At 46.1% G+C, this 17,910-nt stretch overlaps 1 protein-coding gene across 6 annotated transcripts in view; it reads left to right on the top strand.

Annotated features, from left to right (window-relative positions):
• Nucleotides 1-15,789, top strand: part of dcaf6 (ddb1 and cul4 associated factor 6) — a 214,382-nt gene extending 198,593 nt beyond the window's left edge. For all 6 annotated transcript variants that reach the window (XM_070893462.1, XM_070893463.1, XM_070893460.1 and 3 more), the window contains 2 exons: nt 12,710-12,815; nt 15,321-15,789. In XM_070893462.1, the coding sequence (XP_070749563.1) occupies nt 12,710-12,815; nt 15,321-15,379 (165 nt within the window). In that variant the 3' untranslated portion in view covers nt 15,380-15,789. The remainder of the gene's footprint in view (nt 1-12,709; nt 12,816-15,320) is intronic.
• The last annotated feature ends 2,121 nt before the right edge of the window (nt 15,790-17,910 follow it).

The raw sequence follows: 17,910 nt of genomic DNA, 5'->3' as shown, positions 1-17,910 counted from the left end.
TTTGTTGCAGGCGATCCTTAGGACTGGTTTCTCTGAGTGCAGCTGGTGCTGGGTGCTTCAGGGCAAATGAGTCTTAGAGAGGCATCCTGAAAAAGGTGCTGGGTCCTTTGCATATGCAGAAAAAGGGCCTAAACACCTGCTTCAGGCATGGGTAAAGGAGGTTTCATGTTTGTCCTAGCTCAATGTGGCAGGCAGTGCACTTCCGGCTGGAAGCACATGCATCCTGCCTGTCATATTGGGGCCTTGGTAGTCCGAGTAGTGTCCAAAAAATGGAGTCATATTAATGGTGAAATTTTGTCTCGTGTGGTCGGGGCTTTACTGAGGGAATGTCTGTTTCTCCTTCATTAAGGAGGATTGGAAGCTGCTGCTGCATAGGTCCAAATGAGCTTCGTCAGTCCCCTCTGTTGTGGGCTAAAGGTTGACATTTTTCCATCACACCACAACATCAGTGTGCATCCCCTTAGAATCATAGAATGGTTACAGCATGGAAGAAGGCCATTCGGCCCATCGAGCCCATGCCGGCTCTCTGCAAGAGTACTTCAGCTAGTCCCACTCCCCCGCCCTTTCCCCGTAGCCCTGCAATTTTTTTTCATTCAGGTACTATTCCGACTCCCTTTTAAAAGCCGTGATTGAGTCTGCCTTTACCACCCTTTCAGGCAGTGCAATTCCATTTCCTAACCACTCGCTGTGTAAAAAAGTATTTTCTTGTGTCGCCTTTGGTTCTTTTGCCAATCACCTTAAATCTGTGTCATCTGGTTCTCGATACTTCTGCCGATGGCAACAGTTTTTCCCTATTTACTCTGTCCAGACCCCTCATGATGTTGAACACCTCTATCAAATCTCTCAATCATCTCTGCTCTAAAGAGAACAACCCCAGCTTCTCCAGTCTATACACGTAACTGAAGTCTCTCATTCCTGGAATCATTCTCTTAAATCTTTTCTGCACCCTCTGTAAGGCCTTCACATCCTTTGTAAAGTGCAGTGCCCAGAATAGGGCACAATACTCCAGTTGATGGCGAACCAGTGTTTTGTATAGGTTCATCATAACTTCCACGCTTTTATACTCTATACCTCTATTCATGAAGCCCAGGATCCCGTAAGCTTTTTTAACTGCTTTCTCAATCTGCCCTGCCACCTTCAACGATTAGTGCACATATACCCCTTAGGTCTCTCTGTTCATGCACCCCCTTTAAGATTGTATTCTTTAGTTTATATTTCCTCTCATTCTACCAAAATCTATCACTTCACACTTTTCTGCGTTAAATTTTATCTGCTACGTGACCGCCCATTCCACTGGCCTGTGTATGTCCTCTTGAAGTATATCATTATCCTCCTCACTGTTCACTATACTTCCAAGTTTTGTCTCATCTGCAAATTTTGTAATTGTGCCCTGTACACCCACATGCAAGTTATTACTATACGTCAAGAAAAGCAGTGATCCTCGAACCAACCCTGGGGAACACTACTGTATACCTTTCTCCAGTCCAAAAAACAACCACTACTCTCTGTTTCCTGTCACTGAGCCAATTTCGTATCCATGGGCTTCCACTTTGCAGGCTAGCCTATTATGTGGCACTTTGTCGAACACTTTTTGGAAATCCATGTACACCATGTCAACTGCATTGCACTTATCAACCCTCGGTGTTACCTCAAAAAACTTGATCAAGTTGGTTAAACACGACTTGCCTTTAACAACTCCGTGCTGGCTTTCCTTAATTAATCCATGCTTGTCCAAGTGACTGTTAATTTTGTCCCTGATTATTGTCTCTAAAAGCTTCCCCACTACCGAGGTTAAACTGATCGGCAAGTAGTTGCTGGGTTTATCTTTGCACCCTTTTTTGAACAGGGGTGTTACATTTGCAACTCTACAGTCCTCGTTTCTAAGGAGGATTGGAATATTATGGTCAATACCTCTGCAATTTCTTCCTTCACTTCCCTCAGCTTCCTTAGGATGCATTCTGTTATGTAATGATGTGTGTATCGTCCCAGTACCTTAAATGTATTGTAAGCACTATGCCACACCACAGAGGGCGCTCTAGTGGGTAACAGGTGCTATATAAGGCTGACCACCACACCTGGGAGGCACTCTGGAGCTGAACAATAAAGGACGAAGGTCACAGCAGTTAGACTTACACCAGACCGTGTGGAGTCAGTGATTTGTGTGCTACATACACCACATTGGCAACGAGGAAGCGGACGAACTCCACGCAACCATGGCTACTCTGGGCTCGCTAAAGGATTTTACCATGGGCAATAATTGGGAGGCCTTTACGGAAAGGCTCGAGTACTACTTCACAGCAAATGACCTGACGGAGGACACATACGCAATGAGAGAGAAGCGTAAGGCGATATTGCTCTCCAGTTGTGGAGATGAGGTTTACTGTCTTGTCAGGGATTTGCTGGCATCTTGGAGCGCCAGGGACAAGTCATACGAGGAGCTGACTGAACTCATTCGTGACCAGTTGAAACCGAAGGAGAGCATCCTCACGGCCAGATACAAATTTTACCATCACTGCAGATCTGAGGACCAGGATGTCACCAAATATGCTGCAGACCTCAGGAGACTCGCGGCGCCGTGTGATTTTGGGGCACACCTTGACGAGGATTTGCGGGACGTTTTCGTTATGGGGATTGGCCACGAGGGCCTCCTTCACAAGCTGCTGGCCACGGAACCCACAGTCACTCTGACAAAGGCCATCGCCATCAGCCGGGCATATATGACCTCGACTTGCAGCACCAAGCAAATAATCCACACAGTCTCGAACCCGGCAGGCACTGTCCACAGGGTAGCGCCCACCACGGACAAAACTGCAGAACGTGGCTCTGCCCGGGGCAGAGAGCACGGACCTCGGGGTCCTGGAGCTCAGAGTCCGCCGAGGGGGGCCAATCAAGCAGCACCATGCTGGCGCTGTGGAGGAAGCCATGGGGCTCACCGGTGCAGGTTTGCGGAGTACACGTGCAATACCTGCCACGTTAAAGGCCACCTTCAGCGTATGTGTAAAAGAAATCGGACTCACCACGTGGCTGAGGAGATGGGGGATGATCCACTGTTCAGCGAGGAGCAGGTAGAAGGTGAGGTGCTTGGACTGTATACGTGTACCGACGATTCGCCCCCAGTGATAAGTGAAGTAAAAATCAACGGAGTCCCTGTGAGTATGGAAGTGGACACGGGCTCGGGTCCGTCGTTGATGAGTCGGAGAACTTTTGATAAACTGTGGACTAAACCAGCTGCACGACCCAAGCTGGTCCCGGTCACGGTGAAGCTGCGTACCTACACCAGGGAACTAATACCTGTTCTCGGCAGAGCGATGGTGCAGGTATCCCATGGGGACGAGACGCACGCTTTACCTTTGTGGGTCGTTGCAGGCGATGGGCCGACACTCCTCGGCCGGAGGTGGATGGGGACGGTCCGTGGGATCTGGGAAGACTTCATCACACCACAGGCTGCTGCTCCCCGGGGTGCTGCCGTGCCCCGGGTCCCCAGAGAGCAGCGCCGACCGAGCTGGAGCTGCAACCTCAATCCACCCACAGGCAAGTCCCAGGCCCGGACCTCAGGCCCCAGAGATCCCGCAGCCCCAGCCCCCACAGGCAAGCAGCCCTGCACAGAGGGGCCCAAGGGGGGGTGGGGGTTGAGCCGGCGGGGCGCTGCGGGCGGGGTGCTGAGGGATCCAGGGGCCAGCGGATCGCAAGAGCCCCGCCGAGGAGCTGTTAGCGTCGGGCGGCGGCAGCAGCTGGAGGTCGGGGGCTACGGAGGCCGCGGGGGACGCGGCAAGTGCGGCTGCTGGAGAGGCCACGACGGTCGCAGGAGAGGCGGCAAGTCAGGTGGCAGCGGAGGCTGCGGCGGCGGCTGCAGAGCATCAAAGATGGCGGCGCCCAAGGAGAAGCCTCGTGGAATCCGCCTGCATCAAAGATGGCGCCTTAAAGAGGAAATGCACTCGGGAGTCTTAAAAGGGCCTTACAAAGAGGTGGTCCCCACAAAGGACTTCTGTTTGGCAGAGCGAGTCTAAAATGAGCTATGTTAATGTGAGATAGTGAATTTATAATAAAAATTACTTTTTTTTATGCTGAATGGCCACTGTATTTGTGTAAAATAATGGATGAAGTACAATTAATGATTACGGCTAACAAGGAAATCAAGGTTCCGCTACCAGTCAATAACGCCTACGTCTGTGCACATTCAGAGGCTGAACTCCAGGATATAGTCAATGTATTCACTGAGGCATATGAAAGCATAGACCTTACGCTTTACATCCGTAAGACAAAGGTCCTCCACCAGCCTGTCACCGCTGCACAGCACTACCCTCCAATCATCAAGATCCACGGCGCGGCCCTCAACAACATGGACCATTTCCCATATCTCAGGAGCCTCTTATCAACAAAGGCAGACATTGATGCGGAGATTCAGCATCGCCTCCAGTGCGCCAGTGCAGCCTTCGGCCGTCTGAGGAAAAGAGCGTTTGAAGACCAGGCCCTCAAATCTACCACCAAGCTCATGGTCTACAGGGCTGTAGTAATACCCGCCCTCCTGTATGGATCTGAGGCATGGACGATGTATAGAAGGCACCTCAAGTCGCTGGAGATATAAAATTTAAAATTCTGACAGGGTTAGACAGGTTAGATGCAGGAAGAATGTTCCCAATGTTGGGGAAGTCCAGAACCAGAGGTCACAGTCTAAGGATAAGGGGTAAGCCATTTAGGACCGAGATGCGGAGGAACTTCTTCACCCAGAGAGTGGTGAACCTGTGGAATTCTCTACCACAGAAAGTTGTTGAGGCCAATTCACTAAATATATTCAAAAAGGAGTTAGATGAGGTCCTTACTACTAGGGGGATCAAGGGGTATGGCGAGAAAGCAGGAATGGGGTACTGAAGTTGAATGTTCAGCCATGAACTCATTGAATGGCGGTGCAGGCTAGAAGGGCCGAATGGCCTACTCCTGCACCTATTTTCTATGTTTCTATGTTTCTATGTCTCCGCAAGATCCTGCAAATCCCTTGGGAGGACAGGCGCACCAACATCAGTGTCCTCGTCCAGGCTAACATCCCCAGTATTGAAGCACTGACCACACTCGGATCAGCTTCGTTGGGCAGGCCACATAGTACGCATGCCAGATACGAGACTCCCTAAGCAAATGCTTTATGCGGAGCGCCTTCATGGTAAACGAGCCAAAGGAGGACAGCGGAAACGTTATAAGGACACCCTCAAAGCCTCCCTGGTAAAGTGCGACATCACCACTGACACCTGGGAGACCCTGGCCGAAGATCGCCCGAGGTGGTGAAAGTGCATCCGGGAGGGCATTGAGCTCTTCAAGTCTTAACGCAAAGAGCATGAAGAAGCCAAGTGCAGGCAACGGAAGGAGCGCGTGGCAAACCAACCCCACCGACCCCTTCCCTCGATGAATGTCTGTCCCACCTGTAACCGGATCTGTGGCTCTCGTATCGGACTGTTCAGCCATCAAAGAACTCACTTTGGGAGTGGAAGCATGTCCTCCTCGATTCCAAGGGACTGCCTATGATGAAATTTGCCTTCCTCCAATTAAGTATTTTTACTCTACATTGCTCCCTGTCCTTTTCCATAGCTAATCTAAGCCTTGTGATACTATGATCACTATTCCCCAAATGTCCACCTACTGACACTTGCTCCACTTGACCTACCTCATTTCCCAGAACCAGATCCAGCAATGCCTCCATCCTCATTGGACCTGAAACATACTGATCAAGAAAATTCTCCTGAACACACTTTCAGAAATTCTTCTCCCTCTCTGCCTTTTATTATTATCCCAGTCTATATTAGGATAGTTGAAGTCCTCCATTATCACTACTCTAAAGTTCTTGCATCTCTCTGTAATTTCTCTGCACATTTGCTCCTCCATATTTTTCCCACTGGTTGGTGGCCTATAGGATACACCTAGTAGTGTAATATTTCTTAACTCCAGCCATATAGATTCTGTCTTTGACCCATCCAGGACATCCTCTCTCTCTCTTGCACTGTAACGTTCTCCTTAACCAATACTGCCACACAACCTCCTATCTTTCCTTCCTGAGCACCCTATATCCAGAAATATTTAATACCCAATTCTGCCCTTTTTTGAGCCAGCTCTCCAGTATTGCCACGACATCATATTCCCATGTGGCTATTTGCGCCTGCAGCTCACCAACCTTGTTTACTATGCTTAGTGTGTTCACAGACATACACTGTATACCTATATTAGTCTGACCCCACCTTACTATTTCTTGCTTTAATGCTATCTGTCTCTCCCTATCCTTTGTGTACTTTGTTTTTCCTTTCGAATTCTACATCCTAGTGCCCATCCCACTGCGAACTTAGTTTAAACCCTCCCCAACAGCATTAGCAAAACAACCGTCGAGGATATTGGCACCAGCTCTGATGAGGTGCAACCCATCCGGCCTGTACAGGTCCCATCTCCCCCCAGAACCGGTCCCAGTGCCCAGGGAATCTGAAGCCTTTCCTCCTGCACCATCGCTCCAGCCATGCATTCATCTGCTCTATCCTCCTGTTTCTATACTCACTCACTTGCAGCACCGGGAGTACTCCAGAGATTGCTACCTTTTGAGGTCCTTTTATCATTGAGTTGAGTGTGCAAACTATCCACTGCTGCCGAGAGCTATGGTCAAAATGGATAAATTTACCAATGAGTGAGCAGTACTGTGATATGGGCTGGAATGTTTGCGTTGGAGAGTGTGGGTTTGTGAGTGGGTGGGCAGTTAAAAGCGCTGAAATTGACCGCATTGGGAAGTCGGCTTCAACCTGCTGGCTTCCGCCTTTAACTCGGGCAGCACGCCGATACCCACTCGAGAGGCGGTGACCTAATTAAAGTAGTTGAGAACTCATTAAGAGGCCATTAACAGCCTTTCTAATTTAATGTTGGAGCTTTTATGGGATTCACGGGTTTGCTGAACCTCGCTAATGAAAGCTGGGCGAGAGCAGAGCGGCTATTGTGTGAGTTGAACAATTGATAGTATTAAAAAAAAATCTCACATACTCATACCTGCTTCCTTGCCTAAGGGAAAGGCTCTTGCTCACACCATTTCCGATGAGAGTTTGCTTTCAGAAGTTTTCAGGTGATTTCTACAACTGCATTGAAAGTCACTCTCATTAAATTGGAGGATTGTGCCCCTGATCTCTATCAGATCAGCATGGGAGCCGCTTATGCTCTTTCACCTTGGACCTCAGATTCACCTCAGCAGCAACAACACCAGCAGGAACAGCAGCTGCCTTCTCCTCATGGACCTGCCACTCCACAGGAGGGAGGGAATGAGCACAGGAGTGCACTTCACAGGAGGCGATACCCCCAACACAGGGTATATAGGTAGAGGATCAGCTTCCTGGACATGACTGAACACCAGTGCCTCTGGAGGCTCAGGCTATCGTGTCAGGTCGTGGCAGACATTTGCAGCCTGCTGAAAGAAGACCTGCTGCCTGGTGGACATACCTTACCAGTGGTTGTCAAAGTCCAGGGATCTGCAGGAGATATTTGTAGGATCTCGCAGTCAGCCACCCACAACTGCATCACCCAGGTGACCGATGCCATGTTTGACAAGTCGAGCACATATGTACACTTTGCCACTGATGAAGCCAGTCAGACTGAGCGGGTGCTCGGCATTGCGGCTCTGGCTGGCTTCCCACAGGTGCACATATGTGGCCATCAGGACACCTCAGATCACCCAGGAATGTTTGTGAACTGTAAGCGTTTCCACTCCCTCAATGTGGAGCTTGTCTGCAACCACAAATAGATCATCATGCCAGATTCTTAGGGAGCTGTCATGACTCATTCATCCTGCGCCAGTCCACACTCCCTCAGCTCTTTGCACCCCTGATCAGACTTACCCGCTGGCTGCTTGGAGACTAGGGATATCCACTGAAGACGTAGCTGATGACAGCCTTGGGGAGGCCAAGCAATGAAGCCGAAGAGCTCTACAATCAAAGCCAGACGGCGAAGAGATGTGTAATAGAGCAAGCAATCAGGATGCTGAAAATGTGCTTCGGATGCCTGGGCAGATCTGGAGAAGCCTTCAATATACATTAGCCAGGGTCTCCAGAATGATCATCGTATTCTGCGCTCTGCACAACAAAGCACAGCAGCGAGGATTGGAGTTGCAAGAGGAGCAAGATATGAGCGCAAGGCTTCCTGGGAGGATGAAGAGGAGGAGCAGGATGAACACGAGGGTGAGGAGGAGCAAGCTGAAGTGGACATGGCACCAGCAGTGGTGCATATTGCTGCCCAGGAGGCCCGGGACGGCCTCATAATGGCATGATTTAGTTAAGTTTCACCAGTGCACCAATATGGCACCCAGATGTTGAACCAATTCCCCCAGCCACCGCAAAGCAGTCCTAAAATGACCAATCCATTTCGGTCGCAGTTACTGATTGCTCGAAGTTAAGTCATGTCTTAACATTCACTCCAACTGACACAGCCACTTTCCAGGTAGCAGGCAAAAATGGACAAGAAGGGAAAGTGGTGCAACAAAATAAATTTGTGTGTCTCAACTTCAATAGAAACTTAACACCCTAACATTTTATAATGCACCATGTGCATCCCCTTGTGCATCTACAATTGTGTCTTTTTTCTTTTTCTGCTACTTCTATGATGTGCAACCCCTGTGGCTTCAGCAGAGGCAGGCTGCTCACTTCCTGCTCAGACTGCTTAAACACTTTTGGCGGATTTCCTCTGGGTTTTGGAGCCGTGCGGGCCCCGCCAAAGACGACGACTCATGTGCAGGGGCAGACTCGACCATCGGGATCCGAGGCGGCATGTGGGGCTCTGACTGGGAGGGGCGCCAACGGGGGAGAATTGGGAGCGCTTTGAGCAGAACCCCACTTCCATGTCCCCTCTCACCATCATCCCTCTCGAGGACCACCTGCACTTCCCTGCCAGCAAGGAGCTGGAGCGCACCTTGCTGCACATCAGTGGGGTGATTAACCGCCAACTCTAGGTCTCTAGCCACCCTGGATATGACTGCAATCAGAGTCTGCAAGCTGTTGTTCACCATAAACATGCACTCTTTCGACTGGCACATTTGATGCTCCATGCAGGAGGGCATTCCATCGACGAGCACATCATAGCCAACGCCTGTGACATCGTGCTGCTCATGTTAAAGATGAACTCCATTCTCCCTACAATTAAGCACATCACCGCTGGAAAAGCTGCCAGAGCCTCCCGCATTTTTTGCTGCTCCTCAAGAATCCTCCTCTTTTTGTCGATGTCCCCCGAGGTTCAGCATCTGTGTCCAGCTGAGCACTGCTTGGAGCATCCTGCGCCCTCTGACGAGGACGCTCCACTGCTATCCCTGTCTCCACCATCTGCTCTTGCTCACGTGTGATCTGTGAGCCACCAGTGACAACACTACTCTGTCTTACTGGGCCCACCCAAGTGTGCGTATCTGCACTGGTGCTGGGTGTGCACGGGTCGTATGATGGTGCACCTTCAGAGACCGCAGCCTCCTCTGAAGTCATCTTGCTCCTCGCTGGAGAGTGGGGGGGCACTTGATGGGCCCGTGGGAGAGTAAGACATGAATTAGAAGTTATGTTACCACTATGCACATGATAATTTTTCACTGGCTGCTGATATCAAGTCACCATGAGTGACTTTTGTACTCTATGTGGTTTTGATAGTTAATTCTGTCATCAGGTAGCTGGAATGTCCCGCTTTCTCCATCTCTCACTGCCAGCAACTCCACTGATCTCCAGCATCTTCTCCTCTGTTGCAATCAGTGGTGTTGTCACTGGAGGGCATCGGCGAGAGCATGCAGAAATCAAACCTGTCCCACCCACCCCTTCCCTCACTGACTATCTGTCCTACCTGTGACAGAGATTGTGGTTCTCGTATTGGACTGCGGCCACCTAAGAACTCATTTTAAGAGTGGAAGCAAGTCTTCCTCGATTCCGAGGGACTGCCTATGATGATGATGGTGTTACTGGAGGGCCACATCCGGTTCACTATCTCTCCCACATGTTCTGTGCTCTCTTCTGCAAAGAGGGAAACGAGACCTTTGAGTGAGAGTCATGGAATGAGTGTAAGGGATGGATGGGCTACATCTATAGAGAGTGACTGAGGGATTGGCATGACATTGCCAAATGGCCTCCTTCTGTGACGTTCATTTCTATGATTTAGCAAGACACGGATTAATCAAGGACAGTCAGCATGGATTTGTTATGGGAAGGTCGTGTCTGACTAACTTGATTGAATTTTTTGAGGAGGGTCGATGAGTGTAGTGCATTTGATGTCGTCTACATGGATTTTAGCTCGGCTTTTGATAAAGTCCCACATGGCAGACTGGTCATGAAAGTAAAAGCCCATGGGATCCAAGGCAAAGTGGAAAGTTGGATCCAAAATTGGCTCAGAGGCAGGAAGCAAAGGGTAATAGTCGATGGGTGTTTGTGACTGGAAGGCTGTTTCCTGTGGGGTTCCGCAGGGCTCAGTACTAGGTCCTTGCTTTTCGTGGTATATATCAATGATTTAGACTTCAATGTAGGGCATATGATTAAGAAGTTTGCAGATGATACTAAAATCGGCCGTGTGGTTGATAATGAAGAAAGATGTAGACTGCAGGAAGATATAAATGAACTGGTCAGGTGGGCAGAACAGTGGAAAATGGAATTTAATCTGGAGAAGTGTGAGGTAATGCATTTGGGGAAGGCTAACAAGGCAAGGGAATACACAATAAATGGTAGGACACAGAAAGTGCACAGGAACAAAAGGACCTTGGAGTGCATGTCCATACATCCCTGAAGGTAACAGTCCAGGTATAGAAGATGGTTAAGAAGACATACGGAATACTTGCTTTTATTAGCCGTGGCATAGAATACAAGAGCAAGGAGGTCTGCTTGAACTGTATAAAACACTTGTTCGGCCACAGCTAGAGTACTGCATGCAGTTCTGGTCACCGCATTACAGGAAAGATATGATTGCATTAGAGAGGGTACAGAGGAGATTTACGAGGATGTTGCCTGGACTGGAGAATTTTTGCTATGAGGAAAGATTGGATAGGCTGGGGTTGTTTTCTTTGGAATAGAGGAGGCTGAGGGGAGACCTAATTGAGGTGTTTAAAATTATGAGGGGCCTAGATAGAGTGACTAGAAAGGACCTATTTCTCTTAGCAGAGAGATCAACAACCAGGGGGCATAGATTTAAAGTGATTGATAAGAGGATTTGAGGAGAATTCTTTTCACCCAGAGGGTGGTGGGTGTCTGGAACTCACTGCCTGAAAGGGTGGTAGAGGCAGAAACCCTCACCACATTTAAAAAGTACCTGGATATGCACTTGAAGTGCCGTAACCTACAAGGCTACGGACCAAGAGTTGGAAAGTGGGATTAGGCTGGATAGCTCTTTGTTGGCTGGCGTGGACACAATGAGCTGAAATGGTTTCCTTCTGTGCTGTAAATTTCTAAGAAAATATGATTGCATTAGGGTGGGGGTGAGTATCAGTGGTGGTTAGTCAGATGGGGTTGTGAGTAGATGCATAAACAGTGAGGGATGGGTGCACCTGCAAGGTAGGTTGGTGTGAGGAGTGATGTGCAGGGATAGGCTTGGGAAGACAGAATGAGGGGGTTGGGGTGACATGCACATGTAGGATGTAGAGGTGGCATTACACTCACCTTTCCTGCCCTCATGAGATCACTAAAGCGCTTCCTGCACTGTATCCGCAACCTGGGTACCACACTCTTGCTGCTTACTTCTTTTGAGATCACCAGCCATGTCCTCTTCCTCTCTGCAGGCCCCGACTCCCTGGAGTAGGATTTCCAGGGAGGCATCACTAAATCTGGGGGCAGCCTTTTTGATTCCCAATCTGTATAAATTTATTTACCAACAAGGAACTTACTCTTCACACAGTGCACACTTTCCCCAACCTTCAACTGTCATCTGTGCATTGCTCCTTTAAATAGAGCTATGCTGAAATTGAGTCATCCGTGGCATCATCAGACCCACTCCAGTTAATTGGTCAGGAGTCCCGGAAGTCTGATTCAATTGCAGTTGCTGAGTTAAAAATCCATTGCAAGACGCATCGCTTCAACGTCCGGGTTCCCGACGCAATCCACGGCCTCCCGGCACCCATCCCGACGGCAACGTAAAAATTGAGCCCATGACTTTTCCAGGGTAGTTGGGCAGGCCAAATTGAAACTGCTGAACCTAACTGCATAGGTGAGATTAGCATACTGACTGGGGGCCGTGGTGTCACCAGTGCTTGAGAGTAACACGTGGAGGGATTACCACAGAATTTATAGCTGGCAAATCAGGTCAGTTTAAAACAGTGCAGTTGTGCACAGCAGCCTGATCAATGGGGCAGGAAAGCAGGACCAAGGAGTAACAGATATCTTGATAGATTGAAGTCTTACTCCAGCAAGGTTTTCTTTCCCCTTGAACTTTGATATTAGCGAGGCTGCATTGTAATTCCAGCTAGTTTTGCAAATCTCTTGTATGAAGAAAAATATGGCTTATTTTATTAGTTTTGCTACCATTGTCTTCTCTAATCTTGGCATAGGTTTTGTCACATGATTCAATTGAAACTAACTTTTTGGAAATGGAAACCTCAAAGAAAAGTTCCACTTATGTGGAAGAAGTTATGGTTGCAAACTGCTTTGTGTTAATGAAATTTATTGTGAATTAGTTTATATAAAAAAAAACTCGCCAAAGTTTTGGAGAATAGCATCACAAAAAGGAAATAACAATTGATTTCTCCTTTGTATGGCAGGTGATAAGTCGCAATGAATTGATGCTGGAGGAGACCAGGAACACCATCACAGTTCCAGCATCATTCATGCTCAGAATGTTGGCTTCACTCAATCACATTAGAACAGGTAAGAATTCCATCGTGCAGATTTGGAATCAGAACAATTCCAAAACCCAGTTCAAAAATGCAACCTTAGCTCCTAAACTGGTCCATATACAAATGAAATCAACTCCGTGGTAGGTTGATTTTAGCATCAAAAGCCTCTGCCTACATTATATCTGGAATCTATGCCTCAGAAGGCATTACAGACATACACTGCCGTGGTAATGCAGTCTGGGCTCATCTAATCATGTGCCTTCAAACTTCAAAAAACAACTTTAGCAGAGTCCATAATATGAATTTTGCTTCTAATGCAACCAGTACATAACAGTAGGTGTTTAGTAGATTGCAGGTACTAAAAGCAAGTTTAGCTGGAGACTCAAATGTGAATCCTAGGCTCAATCAATATTCGCGCTTGGTTATTCCCTATATGGCAAATTTGCCTAATTTGATTGGTTCTATCTGGAGAAAGCCTTTACCCAAACACTCGAGCATGCCTTGAGTGAAAACATCATTGACTTTGTAGAGGAATCTTTGGGCTGAACAGTCTCATCTTGCCACCTAAGGATACATGGATGTTGGAAGTTATTGAAGAGAAAATTTAAAAAACCATAGTTAAGGGAAATGAATAGGATATTACGGAAGATTAAAGTTGAGCGATTAAGCTACTAAGTTCCTCAAAGGAAATGTCATTGTTGCTATAAATACATCTGCATATTAGACTTCTATAATTTGCAAGAGGATTTGTGGTTAATTAAGCTGTGGCATATGATTTGAATTTCCTTTGTTATCTTTAGTTAACATAAGATAAATGCAGATGATTTAATCTCAACCTTTGCATTACTGTATTCAGCTATTAATTTCCAGGGGAGTGATGATGAAGAGAGAAATTTGTCATTCAAAGTAGAGGAAAGGCTCTATATTAATATCTATCTGTATGCACTTTGTTAGCCACTTTAATTTTGTATACTTCTGATTTGGAAGAAAATCCATTCCTTGTGTGACTGGAAATGGCATAAGGGTCAGATTACCATTTGTTATAGTGGGTGTCTAAGCAATTGCCTCCTGTTCTGATTGTTTATTCATTGACTCCAGGCCAATGACAGGATGTTATACATTTAAATGCTTCAGTTGTATTCATCATCCTTAATGGCTGGGCTAGTGGAGTTGACTTTCTTCTACACACAAGCAGCCAAGTGCCATCTTATCTATCAACTGTTAATTGTCATTCCCAAAGGGCTGCTTGGACAAGTAACCTACTCCTTCTGGCATGGGAGAGCCCACATGATTTCCCTGAGGATAAAAATTAATTGACAGCTCGTTGCCCAAGCAAATAGATGCTTTCTGCCAGCTCCTCATGCCTGTCTGTGTCATTGTATTTTGCAGCCACCATAGGAGTGGATTAGATTAACTAAGTTTGTATTATGGACACTGGTACAGATTTGGTCAGAGAGTTAGCAAAATGTCATTTTGTTTTTGTATCTAAGGAGCTGTACGGTAGGAGTTCGTTAATCAAGTAAAATCTGCTGTGTTGACTTTGCCACTTTAATTTTTACTTTCAATAATTCCAATTTGTAATTTATAACCTAAGTTGCATGATCTGATGTATTTTCTTCCATTATCTGAAAACTAGAACAACACAAAAGGCCTTATACCATTTTGAGTAACAAATACCAGATATTGTGCAGATAGTCACATTTTGGTATGCAGAGAACAGGACCTTAACACAATCTTTGAGGTAGAACATTGGGAGATCCGCCCATTTGATCTTGTTTTTTTACATCTTTTTGGTACAGTTCACATTTTCAGAGCCTGCCACAGTTATATTATCTTGAAATAGTTGTGCTTCTGAATATTTTTGTTGTGCCATGAGGAGAATCGGGCTGTTCTAGCACATTTGTTAACAGTCAGTTAAAAATGTAATTGATAGATACTGCATGTCCATCTTTACTTAGCCAAGGAATGGTGCATAGCATGGGAGCATTAAGTTTCTCTGTTACTTGGAAAAGAAAGTCTTGTGGGAAATCTTCAACACAAAGCACCCCCTAATTTGATTAATTTCAAACTCAGGAAATGTAATTAGTTTTCCTTCCCATGTGCTGACCTGGCACTTCCACCTGGAGCCACTCTCAGTACGAGTTATGGTCTAAACAAAGCATGTTCTAAAGAAGCTCCATTACTTTACTCAGATCTATGTCTTAAACTGGCCTTCCTGTCATTTAGTGATGCCCAAAATTTAAAATGTTACCAACTTATTTTCCATCTAGGTAACTTCTAGTAGAGCTTCCATTGGAGTACCTTCAAATACGAAAGCTGGTCCAAAATGGTAGTTTCACAAGGAATAAAATTATTAAATGGAAGCCCTCATCCACAGCATATATTTTTAAAATTAGATGGATCATGTTAATTGTGTAAACATTGCATTATCAACCTGTATCAATTTAGTAGATATGCATATTTTAAATCATAAATTCTGAACTAGTACTGTTTTTAAACATTGCAGTGTTAATATTTGGTGCCTTCTGTTGCACAGATCGGTTGGAAGGTGACCGCTCTGAAGGCTCTGGTCAAGAGAATGAAGATGATGAATAATTAATCGTCTGGCTTCAAGAACAAAAAGCATCAAGAAATTTGTATAACAGAAAATTCAGTATATTTTCCCTACAAAGCCTTAGTGTTATTTTAGTTCCTTTTTTTTCTGGAAAAAATAACTTTAATATGAAAATTTCTTGGTGCAAAATGTGTGCATGAATTAGGATGAGGAAGGTGGGAAAGAATAAGCAAGTTGCTTTTAATTATTATGTTTTGTGGATGAGATGCTTGGAGGTTTCAAGTGCAATATATTCTCTAATGTGCAAATGTATGTGCTTGGATCAGTGTTGAGTGTGGAGATTTAATAAACACTAGAAAAGGAGGATAAAGATGAAACCTTTCTAAACCTGCTGTTATGCATGTACACTGAGGGGAAAAATTCATTAAAACCTTTGGTTGTTTAAAAAAAATCTCTAGGTTTTATTACTGTCAGTCAATCGACTCAGCACCGATTCATGAAACCAATGCAATCCGTAGAGCTGGAGAGCTTAAGGTTACAAATTTATTTTTTTCTCATGAGCTGGGAAGATCAGCCATTGTCATGATATGTTGGGACTTCTAACCTACATCTCAAATGTTCATTATTGTGCAAACATTGCCAATTATTGACCAGATTCAGCGTGAAGAGAAACTGACTGAAGAAGTGCTTCATTTCATGTCAAGATAGACACAAACATCTCTGGCAAAGCCCTCCTTCCCGCTTCATTAACTGGAGAGGGAATAGTAGTAATAAAGTAGCACAGCCAAGTGATTAAGAAACTGGCAAGGATGAAAATAATGTGCACTATTGGCTGGGAAGAGAATGGCGAGGCCTGATGGGAGACGGAATTATAGGCAACACTTTTCTATACAGTTGTACATGTGGCAAAGACAGAAAAACATATATAGAAATTACAACATAACCATTTGGTTCAACCAATCCATGTTGGCATTTACCCTTCACGCAAGTAAATATTCCTAATACTTTAATATCCCTTTTGCTTCATCCAACTATCCAATGTAATCTTGACATGGACCAGGTATTTCCTTGGAGCTGCTCCCGCACTGCCATAATAACTTGTAACTAGGGTCCCTCATTTTAGACTCAATGATTGGAACATAAGAAATAGGAGTAGGCCATTTGGCCCCTCAAGCCTGCTGTGCCATTCAATAAGATCATGGCTGATCTACCTCAACACTTTCCTGCACTATCCCCATAATCCCTTGATATCCAAAAATCTAGCGATCTCTGTCTTGAATATACTCAATCACTGAGCCTCCACAGCCTTCTGGGATAGAGAATTCCAAAGATTCGCCACCCTCTGAATGAAGAAATTTCTCCTCATCTCAGTCCTAAATAGCCAACCCCTTATTCTGAGACTGTGACCCCTAGTTCTAGACTCCGCAGCCAGTGGAAACATCCTCCCTACATTTACCCGGTCAAGCCCTGTAAGAATTTTGGATGTTTCAATGAGATCACCTTTCATTATTCTAAACTCAAGAATATAGGCCTAGTCTACTCAATTTCTCCTCATTGGACAATCCCCCCATCCCAGGAAGCAGTTTGGTGAATCTTCGTTGCACTCCCTCCATGACAAGTATATCCACCCTTAGGTAAGGAGACCAAAACTGTGTACAATACTCCAGGTGCGGTCTCATCAGAGCCCTATATAATTGCAGTAAGACATCTTTACTCTTATACTCAAATCCTCTTGTAATAAAGGCCAACATAACATTTGAATCATAGAAGTTTACTGCACGGAAGGAGGCCATTTTGACCCCATCATGTCCATGCCGGCCGACAAGAGGCTATCCAGCCTAATCCCACTTTCCAGCTCTTGGTCCGTAGCCCTGCAGGTTACAGCACTTCAAGTGCACATCCATGTACTTTGTAAATGTGGTGCGGGTTTCTGCCTTTACCACCCTTTCAGACAGTGAATTCCAGCCCCCCACCCCCACAACCCTCAGTGAAGAAATGTCCCCTCAAATCCCCTCTAAACCTTCTACCAATTATTTTAAATGTATGCCCCCTTGGTTGTTGACCCCTCTGCTAGGGAAAATAGGCCCTTTCTATCCACTCCATCCAGGCCCCTCATACTTTTATATAACCTCAATGCGGTCTCCCATCAGCCTCCTCTGTTCCAAGAAAAACAAACCCAATCTGTCCTTATAGCTAAGATTCTCCACTCTTGGCAACATCCTCGTAAATCTCCTCTGTACCCTCTCCAATGCAATAATGTCCATCCTGTAATGCAGTGACCAGAACTGCACGCAGTACTCTATCTGTGCCTAACCAGTGTTTTATACAGTTCAAGCATAACCCCGCCGCTCTTGTATTCTATGTCTCGGCTAATAAAGGCAAGCATTCCGTATACCTTCTTAACCACCTTCTGTACCTGGCCTACTACTTTCAGGGATCTGTGGACATGCACTCCAAGGGTTTCTTTGTTCCTCTACACTTCTCAGTGTCCTACCATTTAATGTGTATTCCCTTTCCTTGTTAGCCCTCCCCAAATGCATTACCTCACACTTTCCCAGATTAAATTCCATTT

This window comes from Pristiophorus japonicus, chromosome 11 (assembly GCF_044704955.1).
Source record: "Pristiophorus japonicus isolate sPriJap1 chromosome 11, sPriJap1.hap1, whole genome shotgun sequence".
Classification (NCBI taxonomy): domain Eukaryota; kingdom Metazoa; phylum Chordata; class Chondrichthyes; family Pristiophoridae; genus Pristiophorus; species Pristiophorus japonicus.
Note: the sequence above shows the minus strand (reverse complement) of the source record. Positions and strands in the feature narration are given on the sequence as shown.